Below are 14,160 nucleotides of genomic sequence, written 5' to 3'. Positions count from 1 at the left end.
AACAAACTGCAAATTGCCTCACAAGGAACAAGAGAAGTTTGAAATTGGCTTCTGTGATAATGTAATATTCTTATTCTATCAGATCATAAAGATAATACTTTGACATTAATGTTGTCACTTCTTGGAGTAGTCTTCATTATGCTGCTCATTATGGGATATCTCTGTAAAAGGTGAGTCATTGTTATATTGTTTTATTCACTTAATGTTATCATTAGCAATAGTATTTATTTTGTATATACTTATTTATTTATGTGTTTTCTCTTTTGATAGAATCTTACTTCCTTGAGACAGAAAATGATTTGTTTTCATTATTGTATTCCTAATAGTCAGAACAGTGTCTACCACAGAGTAGACAATAAGTTCTTGTTTATCAAGTGATTAAAAAATAACATCCGTGGAACAAATAATTTTTAGAAGTATAATCCAAGGTTCCCTCAGTGGTAGACCCCCTGAAAATTAAGCCAGGTTCAAGGCATATTTTGGCCAGCATCTACCTAAAACTATTATCTTTAACAACATTCATTTGATCTTATCATCATTTTTATTTTTAAATAAGAAACATTCATTTTCTTTCCCTCCTATTTACTCTCCCACCCTTCCCTGCCATTGAAAAAGTAAAATTCTAGGAATAGAGAACCAGCTTTGGAGTTGGGAAGGCCTGAGTTCAAATCCAACCTCAAACACTTAATAATTACCTACCTATGTGACCTTGGGCAAGTCACTTAACTCCATTGCTTTGTAAAACCCAAAAAAGAAAAAGGAAAAGGAAAATTCTACTATACTTAAACAATACAAATTTCCACACTAGGCATCTCAGAAAATGTTTCATTTTTTACCAGAGGATTCATTATTTCAATGTATTTTAAACATTATATCAAAATGACTAGGAAATCCTTCCCCAGCTCCTATAAACAGGGGTTCATTCTCCCACAGATTGCTCCATCAAAGCAGGAAAGGCTATGGATCCACATCCTTGATATAATTTTTGGTTGCATCCAATGTTACTGCTGTAGTTTCTTTCAAAGACTGGACTTCTATCTTCGGAGCCCAACCATCTGTTGGTCTTCCACTGTCAAGAGTGCTTTCAGCTGCCATCTGTTGGATTGCTGCTGAATTGCTATAATTTTTTTTTGATCCTTCGATAAGGACTTTGGTTTTATTGCATCACCTCAGGGCTCTCACTCTTTTGAAACTTCAACCCCAAAACCAAAGCCAGCCCATAGGCTTCAATTAAACCTATCTTTTGAACTGCTTTGATTTTATCTGAACTGTCATTCTTTGAATTCGGTCCCTTATTTGAGAGATAATCATTCTTTCCATTCTTTTCATTCCCATAGTCCATGTTAGGAGCTTTAGTTAGCAAGCCTTGAAGGACATTGCAGAGTTAAGAAATTGTTTCTCCTACATAACTGCCGGTAACAAAAATCACTTCTCTTCCTATTCTGGATAGTAACATGTAAAAATTTTAAGCCTCATCTTCTTGTCAGTCTGCCTGCTTTTAAAAAAACTGCACATCTTGGGGGTAGCTAAGTGGTACAGTGGATAGAGCACCAGCCCTGGAGTCAGGAGTACCTGAGTTCAAATCCGCCCTCAGACACTTAATAATTACCTAGCCGTGTGGCTTTGGGCAAGCCACTCAACCCCATTGCCTTGCAAAAAAAAAAAAAAACAACTGCACATCTAAAGCATATTAATCTTCATTAAAGAATTTTAAACAACATTTCCTTTCAGGTCTTACTGTTATAGGAAATAAAGCAACAAATATTTATTAAATCTTTATAATGTGTCAGACACTATGATAAGTATTGAGGACACAAATATAGGCAACTAGAAAAAACAAAGACAATCCTAATCTGAAGAGGGTATTTGGAGCAAAGTCTAAGGAATCAGAAGCACAGCCTGCAGAGAAAAATGAAGTTTGGCTTGATTCCCTCCCCAAAATGAAGATTCTTAAAGGAACTCACCAATGGAAATAGGGATTGGTACCATAGCTTGGTGTAGTGAAATAAACATTAATCCTGATGTTAGATCAAATCATACCTCAGTTATGGGCAAGTCTCATAACTTCCCCGAGATTCAATTTCCTCATCAATAAATTAAGTCACTGTCTATTTATTTGTTGTCTCCCCCATTAGAATGTAAGCTCTTTGAGAGAGGCACTATTTTTGCTTGTCTTTGTAAACCCAGGTTTAGTAAGCACTTAGTAAATGTTTGTTGACTGATTATAAATTAAATTGGATGGTATTTGAGATTCCTACTAACTCTAAATCTACACTCTTGTCTTGTCTTGTCTTCTTCTTGTCTATTAAATACAAGAACCAAATTTCTAAATCAGAAGGTTGTTAGAGTGAGTGGGCAATGAACCCCCTGCTCTACAGACAGATTGGAGTAGCTTCAGATGGCAACTAAGGTACAATCTAGAGCCTGGACTAATTCCCACTCCCCAAGTTATCAGTCAGTTCCTGGCTCCTTCTAGAGCTCACATAAGTTTTATAAACACGCTGTCCCAAATAACTTAGTTCAGTTTTAAGCTAATAAATTTAATATATAAGCAAAGATATAATAAAAATTTCAATCTACTAAATTTTAAGCTACTAAAACTGAACTGAGATGTTTGGGACAGCCCATATACTTATTTCTATGAATTCTTGATATGATTCAGTTATCAAGTCTCTACAGATCACAACCTATCCAAGTCTTTCCATCTTGCCTAGCATTCACCTTTACCCTCCTAAAAATCTTTCATAAGAGGCCCATCCAACATTCTGAGGAACTTCTTGTTTAATCTCTTAACAGTACTTGAGGGGTGGCTAGGTGGCACAGTTGGGGTGGCTAGGTGGTGCTGTGGATAAAGCACCGGCCCTGGAGTCAGGAGTACCTGGGTTCAAATGCGGTCTCAGACACTTAAATTACCCAGCTGTGTGGCCTTGGGCAAGCCACTTAACCCCCTTTGCCTTGCAAAAAAACCTAAAAAAAAAACCCAGTACTTGAATATTCTTGCTATGTGACAGGCCACCTTCTCAAGCCATCATACAGTTTTCTATTTTTTTTGTTTGTTGTTTGCAAGACAGTGAGGTTCAGTGGCTTGCCCAAGGTCATACACACATCATACAGTTTTTCTAATCATAACTTTTATACTACTGCTTCTTCTGTGCAATTCCTTATTGAAATCTACTTATCCACAACAGTTAAATCAACTAATAATTATTGAATACCTACTGTGCTAGACACTGGAGATAAAAAGAAAGACAAAAAATACTTTCTGCTCTCAAGAAGTTCACTTGAATTTCTCCATTGTCTTTTGGATGACCCAGAATTTTAATTCTCCACAGACTTTAGTAATCAATGGTTGACAGCAATATAGCATCACTGTACCTTCATTTCATTAAAGAACTTTTGGTGGTTAAAAGCCCTATACAATATCCTATAGACAATTCAGTATATTCTCTTCCTCTTGTAGTGGATGAACAATCTACAAAGCCTATTCTTTACAAATAAATGACTGGATAAACTCTACAGGCAACTCAGCTAATAGCATATCAGTCCAAACAATGGGCATTTTTTATTCACTTAATCTGCTTCACAATGATAACAGGGACATCTCTAAATATTCCTTGAATAGATTAGAGCACCTGGTGCAGATGTTAAATTCAGGAAGGCCAGGACATAGGAGAAAGTGGCAGTCTAGGAGGGAAACAGAACCCAACTAACATTGCATATGTCTTTGATAAACATTGTACTATTGGTAAATTTCAAATGAAATAATAATAATAATATGAAAAATTTTCTCAATATCAGTCACTATAGTCTCTATAGAAACCAAAGAACTACTAATTCAGAATATTAATTCTGCATACAAAGTCAGAATTAACTAATTCTGAAGACTAGAATTATTATATTTTGTTACTCTTAGATTTCTATATTCATATTCAAATCACATACATTTCTGATAATAATCTGAAAACTTATGTCATATACCAAGCAGTCCCCAGTATTTTTAATTCTATGTGAACTTTCACTTCTGTTCTTTTTGCTCAGGGACCTTTCAGAAATCAATTGTTTTCCAAATATAGCTTTTACAAATAACATGTAATTTGAGGCACAAGTTTATTATGAAAAGACATGCAGTTAATTTTTTTAGCTATTTTTAATCACAAAAAGTTAAATGCATGTTTTACACAATACACATTTTGTAAAAATTCAGTTTATTCAAAAATATTTTTTTTCTTAGGGGCAAGCAACCAGCCCTGGAGTCAGGAGGACCTGAGTTCAAATCTGACCTCAGACACTTAATAATTACCTAGCTGGGTGACCTTGGGCAAATCACTTTAACCCCATTACTTTGAAAATACCCCCCAAAATTTTTTCTTAGTTTTCAAATAAATTATGTGAAAAATATAAAAATTTGATATTTTAGCTTTATGCAAAAAGAAGCTGCATTTAAGAATAATTAATTTTAAATGTTACATTATAATCAAAGCTGTAATTTAATTTGAGGAAGGTTGTCTTGCAAAATTGTATTTTGCAAGTATTTACTGCAATGTGATTAAGAACTCTCACTTCTGATTTTTATTTTTATATATTTTTATTGTTAATTTTTATGTTCTTAAACAATATTTTGTTTTTCTCTTTCAAGTTCCATATATTAGATAGGAAGATCCAGGTTTGCTTTTTTGGGGGGGTGGGGGCAGGGTTTGCACTTCCAATTGAGATTTTTATTGTTTATATTGAAGTTTTTTCCCCTCTCTTCCTTTACCCCCTTCTACCTTCCTTTTCTCTCTTAATCTCTTTGCTTCCTTCACTTCTCCTCCTCTTCTGTCTTTTTTTTCTGCTCTGGTTAGGGAAAGGAGTGGTGGTATGAGTTGGTTTGTTTGTTTTTTTCCCATTGAAACTGTTCTCTTTGGTTCATTATCTGAGCATCTCTAGCTGCCAAAATTGATATTACTGAAATCCAGTTCTAACCATGGTAATCCCCTGAGGAAACTCCAGTGAGTCCCTATTCCTTTAGGATCAGATAAAAATTTCCTAGTTTGATATTTAAAGACCTTCACAGTATGACTCCAGGTTTATTGCACATTACTGTTCTTCAGGAGCTTAATGATATTCTATATTCCAATCAAATAGGACTAATTAGTCTGTCTTCTGTCTCCATGATTATTCTCCCATGCTTAAATATTTCTTCCTTTCTGCTGCCTCATGGAATCCCCACTTTCCTAATTTACTAGTACATTTCCTTCCCAACTACGCCACAACTATTTTTTGTTTATTTGGGGTGTATTTTTTCATTCACATCTCTGTGTTCATGTTGTTCCTCCAATAAAAGGTAAGCTCCTTGATGGAAGGGATTGTTTGTGGAATACAGCAAGCGTTTAATAAATGCATGTTGAATGTAAGAATGAATTAAAGTGAACCACTTACACACCTGTAGTTCAAATCCCCAGTCTTGCAGAAGCCCAAGGATTAATAATTCCATTCTGAGTCTTACAAACTCCCCCTATTAAGCCCAGAGCTGTTGTTCAGTTGTTTGTCTGACTCTTTATAACCCCATTTGAGGTTTTCTTGGCAAAGATACTGCAGTGGTTTTCATTTCCTTCTCCAGCTCATTTTACTGATAAGAAACTGAGGCAAACAGGACTAAATCACTTGGCCATGGACACACAGCTTATTAAGTGTATGAAGTCAGATTTGAACTCATTGAGTCTTTTTAACTCCAGGTCTAGCATTCTATTACTGTACCCCCTAGCTTACAAGTTTTCTTTACTAGCCCAGAGTAAACAATATTTTCATGAACCCCTTCTCCCCATTAGAAGTGGTTTTCATTCCATCCTTTTTTCCCATGTTTCTGTGGAACTATAAGTGATTAAGTGCCATTGTGCAGGATGCTAATTTGCTGACTTCTAAGGAGACAAGCTATGTGATAATCTAATTAAATCTTTTTGTCTGATTCATTATAATCTTTACCAAATGAATTTTTGAATTGTAGAATTCAGTCTTTAGCCATCCAAACCTAATTTTTAAAAATAATTGAAAAATACATACTCATCAACACTAATAACACTCATTGGTTTCTGAAAGCAACTTGCTATCCCTATGCCTATGCCTTGGCATAACCTATCCTCCATATCTGCAATGCCCTAACTCCTCATGTCTTCCTTTTAAAATCCTATTTTCTTTCAAGGCTTAGCTCAGGCATCATTTCCTATACACAAGACTTTTATAGATAACATGTCTCTCCCCCTATAGGTTTTATTATCTTCCACAAAAATGACCTTATATTTTTTGTTTATATGAAGTGTTTCCACTATCAGTGGAATTGTGTTGCTTTTTTGGCTTTTTAAACTCTAGAAACTAGCTTAACATTTTGTACACAATTTGTCCTTAATGTTGGATTGAAAGAAATTAAAAGAGGGAAAATAGAAATATCAAAGGTTTTTACACACACACACACACACACACACACACACACACACACACACACACACCACAGAGTTCAACCTATTTTATCTTTTAATCCAAATGAGGACTATTAATAATTTCTTTTAATTACTTTTAGATGTACTCATGGAAACAATTATGAAATACTTCTGCACCTCACATGAATAGCTATCAATTTGGAGAAAATAGCCCTCAAATAAATCCAATTAAGTAATCTCTATCAGGAGAAATCAGTAAGAAAATTCCAATCAATAATCAGAAAGTGATATAAGATGTGCCCTTTTATAGGACTGTAAAAAAAATAGAATAATTCAGGCTAATGTCTTTATGTAACAGGGATTCCTACATTATTTGAAAAGATACCTGGTGAGGACAGACTGAAAAAACTTTTCCCATTAGAAAAATAAATGGGCAATTCTTCAGAAATTCTATCTAGCACTCAAACTGAGAAGTCTGTAGGGTATCCTTAAGGAGCTTACACTGTCTAAGGAATAAAACTGATCTTTCTTCTCCTCACACTCATAACACTATCTCTTCTCTGTGTTTTTGTACTGGTTATTCCTATAAACCCTATTTATAGTCCTACTCTCCATTTCATATATTTTCTTGCTTCAAGAGGAAAATCAAATCTTTACTGAGGTTTGTTATCTTCTATGTGGTACTGTACTTCATAACGACCTTATATATAAAATTATTTTTTATCTCAATTTAGTTTGTATATATATTTAAACAATGTGTTCCCAAAGTCTTAATGATGGTTTAATCCTTGAGGATATATAGTGTATTTCTCCTCCTACTCTCCCCACATTAGAAGTTCATTGAGAGGGGGGAGGTGGCTAGGTGGTGCTGTGAATAGAACACCTGCCCTGGAGTCAGGAGTACCTGAGTTCAAATCTGCCCTCAGATACTTAATAATTACCTAGCTGTGTGGCCTTGGGCAAGCCACTTAACCCTATTGCCTTGCAAAAACCTAAAAAAAAAAATTCTTTGAAGGATTGTTTCATTCTTTGTCCTTGCATCTCCAGAGCCTAAAACAGTGCCTGGCCCCAGTAGGTGATTAATAAATATGTAATTGATGCATAATAGGGTTTAAAATGAACATATTAATTACTGGGAGGATGAGCAGAATTCTGCTTTGCTACAAGTGATAAAAATAGCTGTGACCTGAGAAATGATTGAGGCAAGGAAATAGTACATTTTTCAGAAGGTTCAGGTTTAACTATCTTTGAATGTAATTGAAAAAAATGTGGCTCAAACATATTGGCCCAAGTTCAGTGCAAACCTTTCTCTAAAGGCCTGTTCCTTCTTTTGATGCATATTTTGAGCTCATTTTGTATTGTTATTCACAATTTTACATTTACTCTTTTTTTTCCCCAAGGTATCATGTGATTCAAAAAATATTTCCTCCTATCCCCCATATTAAGGATCAAGTTAGTGACATTTTTCAGAAAAATGTCCAGGTAAGTTATATTGCTAAAATCTTTACCATACTAGTTTTAATAAAAGATGTGAAGTGCTTGTTTGTGTGTGTGTGTGTGTGTGTGTGTGTGTGTGTGTGTATGAATGTCTATGTGTGTGTCTGTGTATCTAAGTTCCCCCTATTTCCCAAACTCAAGATTCCAGATTCCAGGACATAGTAGAGAACAGATGTGTTGAAGACCTGCTTAGTGATAATTTGCCTTTGAAGAGATCTCCTGTTCTCTGTCCAAGGCCTTCACCATTGTTTTTAATAAGTGGGTTTTTTCCCCCTCTTTTAAATCATCTCTCTCATTATTTACATATTTTCCCATTAGCTTATTTTCTCCTAGGCAAAATTATTGTAGTAGGTATGTGATCTTGGCTAAATCACTAAACTTCATTGTGCGCCTCAGTTTCTTCTTCTGTAAGATAACTTTAGATATCCCAATTAGCTTAATAACTGCTTCTATCTTCCTATGTTCTGATTTTATATATATTTCCCATATTTGTCTTATACTTTTATAGAAAAACAAAATATGAATTTAATAGATAAGTAAATTTATTCAGTTGATTAATACACAAAAGAATCTAATCAAATATCTTTTTTATGTCTTTTGCTTTCCTTAGGAGGTCTGGGAAGGAGATAAAATACTTCCTGAACAATGTGAAATTGAAGAGATAAGGGTCATACAAAAAAATCAAACTGTCCATCAAACTAAACAAGATATTTAATTGGATAATATTCTTAGAAATTTCTTTTCTAATCTTTTTTCCTTCTGTGTTTTCTTTTCTTCCAAAGAATGTTATAATAATACAGAAGGAGGAATGTACTGGCAAATGTTTTAACAGCTGGCTTTTTGGGGGGAAAATAATGTACTCAAGATATACTTTCAAGAAAAATCTGCATTAACATTTTCTTCATGACTTTATTAATTCTAGACAACCAATAAAATACTAAATCAAGCCCTAACTGGTAGTTTGCTCATTTCTAAATTGTGAATACATAAGTAGAAATTTTTAATAATTGGTGCTCCTGAGCCCATTCTCACTCCAGTATACCTTTAGACATATCTGCCCCCCTGGAATTAGATTTTTAGAAACCTCAGTACCAGTATCTAGTGACATATCTTTTTAGCTAAAAATAATTATTTTTCTTGTTTTAAGCTGGACATATATATATATATATGAAATCATCTCCATGAAGCCAGCAGAACACAAAGAGGATTGTATAAAAAAATGTGTCTTAATTTCATATTGCTTGCTTTAAAAAAAGTTACTTTCAAAATTGCGCTGTTTGTGCTTCCTTCTGTAATCCTCTGTGCATTTTAATTTATTTTTTGGTGCTTTTGTGCATTTTAAAACTGCTTCAGTTGTTTTCTTTTTTCCAGTTACCATTGTTCCTTCCCTCTCTACCTCTTCCCCATTATACCCTGAAAGGAAAATAAAAAAATCTTGTAATAAATAAGCAGTTAAGCAAAACAAATCCATAGAATGGCTTTTTCCAAAAATTTATCTCTCTTTTGCTTGAGTTCTACACCTTTTTTCAAGTTTGTATTGATCCTATTCATTGATCAGAACAAACCCTCCTGATTTTACTTACTTTACTTACCGATTCATATTAATCATGATTTTATATAATTTTTTTTTCACTTTTTACAACACAATAATATTTAATTTGTTCTATCATTATACAATTACTGCCTTCCCCTCAAATTTTAGGTCTGTCCCTTTTTTCCTCCCTCCCACTTTTAATTTCCCCTTCAGGATCAAGGACACTTGTCTCTTTCCTACTCAGTATTAGCCTCTCTCTTCACACCCACACCCCCGCCCCCACCCCTCCCCACACAATTTATCTCTTGCTTATTTCTACCCCAAACTATATGTAGAACTCCTCTTTGTTTAAGAGTGCAGTTCAATGATGTCCCCCCCACACACACATACATACACACTCTTTTCTCTATATTTATAGTCTTTCATAGATCTCAACAAAGGAGACTGAGGAGCAATCAAACAAGCAGAAGAAAAAGGAGAGTGTTTCAACAAGGGTGATTTTTGGTGTCAAAGGCTGGAGAGATCAAGATAAATGAGTGAGAAGACATTGGAACTAGCAATTAAGAGATCATTCACAAGATCATTTCAAGACTTTCAGTTGAATGATGAAGTGGTTAGTTTCAGTTAAAAACAAAGTGAGAGGATATGGAGAAACAATTTTAAGTGGCCTTCTCAAGTTTTCCTACAAAAGGAAGGAAAAATATAGAACTATAGATGTCTGAGAGGGTCACAGCATACCCTCATAGCGGGGGAAAGAACTTTCTAACTCTAATCAATTTATTGTTAAACTCATAGTACCTTTTTTCAAACTCCCATAAAGGAAGGATTGAGGATTGAGATGTGTCTTTGTAGTAGAATGGAAGATAATAGACAGGGAGAGATTGAAGATAAGTGAGTGGGGGTAATAGAGGAGGCAATCTACCTGAGAAATCAGGATGGAATGAGTACTGCAGAGGGGTCTTGACAAGAGGAACACCTCTCCATGAGACAAAGAGAGTAGATGAAGACATCTGAGTGATGTCAGATGAGTAGATACTCTTTGAGAATGGTCTCAATTTTTCAGTAAAAGATGAGATGACATCAGAAATGGCTCAGAGTAAAACAGCATACACATTCAATACACATTCAATAAGGGATGGACATCTAGAGTAAAAAGGAGAGAAGGGGGACAGGGGGGAGGGGGGATGTGGGTGATAGAGGAGAGGGTAGATCATAGGAGAGAATAGTCAGATATAAGCCATTTTCTTTTTTACTTTTTGCAAGGTGCTGGGATTGGGTGGCCTGTCTGGGACCACGAAGCCAGGTGATTACTGGGTCTCTTGACCTCAGGGCTAGCACTCTGTCCAGTGCACCACTCAGCTACATTTTACATTTACCCTACAGCACATTTTAGGAGGGACAGAGAAAATATAATAGATGGTAGTGGGGAGGGATGGATGGAGGGAATTACAATCAGCAACAGCAACTGCGGAAAAATATGAAAGTAACTTTTGTGGTGGACTTATGATGAAGAATGTGATTCTCTCCTGACAAAGCTGAAGGTTTCAGAACACAGACTAAAACACATTTTTTCTTTCTTTTACTTTCTCATTAGGTTCTCATTTGTGTGTGTGGGAGGGAGTATTATGTTTACTCTTAAACAAGAATATTTTAGTAATGTATAAATAAAGTCATATTAACCAAAAATAAAAAGAAACCAGGAGGGATGGGAATTCAGGGAAGCTTAGAAGGATTTGCATGAACTGATGCTGAGCAAGATGAGCAGAACCAGAAAAACATTGTATACCCTAACAGCAACAGCAGGGTGATCTAGAGAAAGAATTGTGGAGTTTGAACAAAGACTATTACTCTCAATGTAGGAAAAAAAACCATTATCTTATGTCATTTGGCTCTACTTTATTTTTCATCCTTAAGGACATGCTTTCTCTCTCATATTCAACTTAGATCAATGCATACCATGGGAACAATGTAAAAACTAACAGACGGCCTTCTGTTGGGGGGAGGAGCAAGAATAGGGGTAAATTTGTAAAACCTAAAATAAAATCTTTCCAAAAAAAGATGAAGTGAGGCTGTCATTTGGAAGCTTGGAGGAGATAGTCATCATTGGTTTGAGGAAGGATAAAAGTCTGGTAAAGTGTTGTGAATTTGATTAGAAAGTTAGTGTTTTGCCTCAGTGAAGGTCCTGATGAGATTACTTTATATGAATTTATAGTGGACTTTCAGTTACCCCGGTTTCATGATTTTCTCCCACTTCATTCTGATTGCAATCTAGACAAATAGAACAGTACTATATTGCTATATTAATCTGAATCATTTTAAATCGAACTGTAAGGATCTTCCTCAAAATAATTGAAAATTACTTCTGAAGAAAAATGTTAAAACTTGATGGGAAAAAGTCACTGCCAAAATTCTTTGACTCTTGTTATTTTGGATAATTAAATTTATTCACTCATACCAGCAAATATTTTACAGGATTAGGACAAAATTTTTAGACTACCAGCGCTTTTTTGAAGTCATAAAGTCACTTTGTAAAGAATGCAATAAAATAATTCCTGTTATCCAATTTAATGTTCCTTTTTCATATTCCAACCTTCCAGCTATGTTTTAATTTGAAATTTTAAAAGTACACCACATAGTAGCCACTGAGTCAAGCAACATCTTACCTGATTTATAACCAGCAACGGATTAACACTTCTGTCATTGATTATGCAAACCTTTTGTTTTGCAGTTAACTTCCTTAACTTTTTTAAATTCATGCTTAGTAATTAGTCACCCGCCCCCATCCTGTCCCCTGGCCAGGTAGCAGCAGAGATTGGGGGAGGGAGGCAAATTGCTCCCATCATCCCAAAGTTTTTTTTTTAGGATTTTTTTTTTTTGCAAGGCAAATGGGGTTAAGTGGCTTGCCCAAGGCCACACAGCTAGGTAAAGTGTCTGAGACCGGATTTGAACCCAGGTACTCCTGACTCCAGGGCCGGTGCTTTATCCACTGCACCACCTAGCCGCCCCTATTTTCTTCTAAAAAAAAAAAAAAAGGCCCCCAAGGGTTGGTGGTGATCTCTATGCCCGGGGGTGGCGTGGGAAGCGGGTAGCAGCCCTGGGCCACCCAGCCTGGTCAAGCAGCACTTGACAAGCACCCGGCTACAGCCGCACTCCGCAGCCTCCTCTGCCTCTGTGAGGGTCCATTTGGGCGACTCAGCCCGGGACCGCCCAGTAGAGGTCGGCCTCGTCCTGGGCCTAGAGCAACCACATGGAGGGCCATGTCCTTGCACCACCACCACCACCCCTTTCGCCTTGCCATATCCCAGGGCGCCACCAGGAATCTCCTGCTCATCCTTCACGTTTCTGTAGATCGGTCAGGCCTTGAGCCCTGCCACATCCACCCTCAAGGGGCACGCGAGTAGCACATGAGAGCAGACTGTGAATGGAGTGATGTCACGCTAAGCCTTGGCACAAGGGCTGTATACAATTGAACTGGTTCTCCAAGGGATCAAGATGGGGGGAATATGTAGATTGTACAGAAGAGATTTCACAGGTCTGCAGAGTTCACACATTACAGAAGACAAGCAGTTCCAAGCCCTTCGTGTCTCCTATATTCCCACTTCATTATTCATTTTCCCAGACAGCTTAGTGACAAAGTGCACTGGCCTAAAGTCAGGATTGGAGTTTGAATTCAATCATTTCTCCCTGTGTGACCCTGACTGCCTGCCATCCAGGACCATCTCCAGTCATCCTAATTTACATCTGGCTACTGGACCCAGGTGATTGTGGAGAAAAGTAAGGCTGGTAACTTAGCTCAGCACCCCCTCACTGAAATCCAATTCACTTATTTGTCATGGCTTTACTTCTCTGATGTTGGGGTCTTCTTTCAGAAAGACAGGTGATTACTTTTCCAGTCATCTTACATCGTACTTGCCCATCCATGAGCTCTGCAAACTACTCACACTGGCCTCTTTTGCTGTATTTTCACTCAATTCTAGGCATTTTTTACTGGCTGTCCCGTACCTGGAATGCTTTCCTTCCTGAGTCATCCCTGGCTTCAAGTACCAACTAAAATCCCAAGAATTTAAGTCTTTTTTCACATGGAATACTATTAAGGCACATTTTCCAAGTATTTTTCTTAAAACAATTACAGGGTTTTACATTTATTCCTATTGAGATCATCTCTTGATGACATCCCCATCAAATGAAATATTAACATGTACAGTACAAAGGTGATAGCCACTGTCTTGAATGATGTCATCAACACAAGCCAAATCAAAGAGGAATTTCCATGGATGCCAAGATTCTTTTTTCAGATTAATAGCGAACATATTCATAGCACTGAAAGGTTCATAAAAGACTTTTCACATTACCTCACTTAATTTCTTAAGATGTTAGAACTGGTTCATTTGAAGGCAGTTCTTGTAAAGGTTCTGCATATATTGTACTATACTCACATTGAAAAGAAATGCGCTTGGATTGCCTTTGAGAACTGTCTTTTTCAATAAACTTAAGCTTCTTCCTGAAGCAAAACCCTAATTTTTAAAATAATTTAATGGTAATATTAATAAAGTAGTGAATGACATTTAGACTTGGATTCTCATCCAGCTTTTCATTTTTCTTACACATTGGCCTGTATGGTCAAGTTCCTTCTTTTCTCAGTTTCCAAGGCAAACTCTCCAAGTTGGTTAAATTACACATCAGTGGCTAACCTATCAACTGTGAGCAGAAAAAAAA

General features: G+C 36.2%; 1 protein-coding gene across 4 annotated transcripts in view; it reads left to right on the top strand.

Moving 5' to 3' along the window:
• Window positions 1-9,016, top strand: part of LOC141506684 (interleukin-3 receptor subunit alpha-like) — a 47,202-nt gene extending 38,186 nt beyond the window's left edge. The window contains exons 8-10 of one of the 4 annotated variants that reach the window (XM_074213670.1): window positions 83-170; window positions 7,814-7,895; window positions 8,521-9,016. In XM_074213670.1, coding sequence (XP_074069771.1) covers window positions 83-170; window positions 7,814-7,895; window positions 8,521-8,625 — 275 coding nt within the window. In that variant the 3' untranslated portion in view covers window positions 8,626-9,016. The remainder of the gene's footprint in view (window positions 1-82; window positions 171-7,813; window positions 7,896-8,520) is intronic. The other 3 variants (XM_074213669.1, XM_074213667.1, XM_074213668.1) reach the window with 3 other exon arrangements.
• Window positions 9,017-14,160: the final 5,144 nt, after the last annotated feature.

The sequence above is a fragment of the Macrotis lagotis genome, chromosome 1 (assembly GCF_037893015.1).
Source record: "Macrotis lagotis isolate mMagLag1 chromosome 1, bilby.v1.9.chrom.fasta, whole genome shotgun sequence".
NCBI classification, from domain to species: domain Eukaryota; kingdom Metazoa; phylum Chordata; class Mammalia; order Peramelemorphia; family Peramelidae; genus Macrotis; species Macrotis lagotis.
The sequence above is the reverse complement of the archived record's forward strand: the minus strand, read 5'-3'. Positions and strand labels throughout refer to the sequence as shown.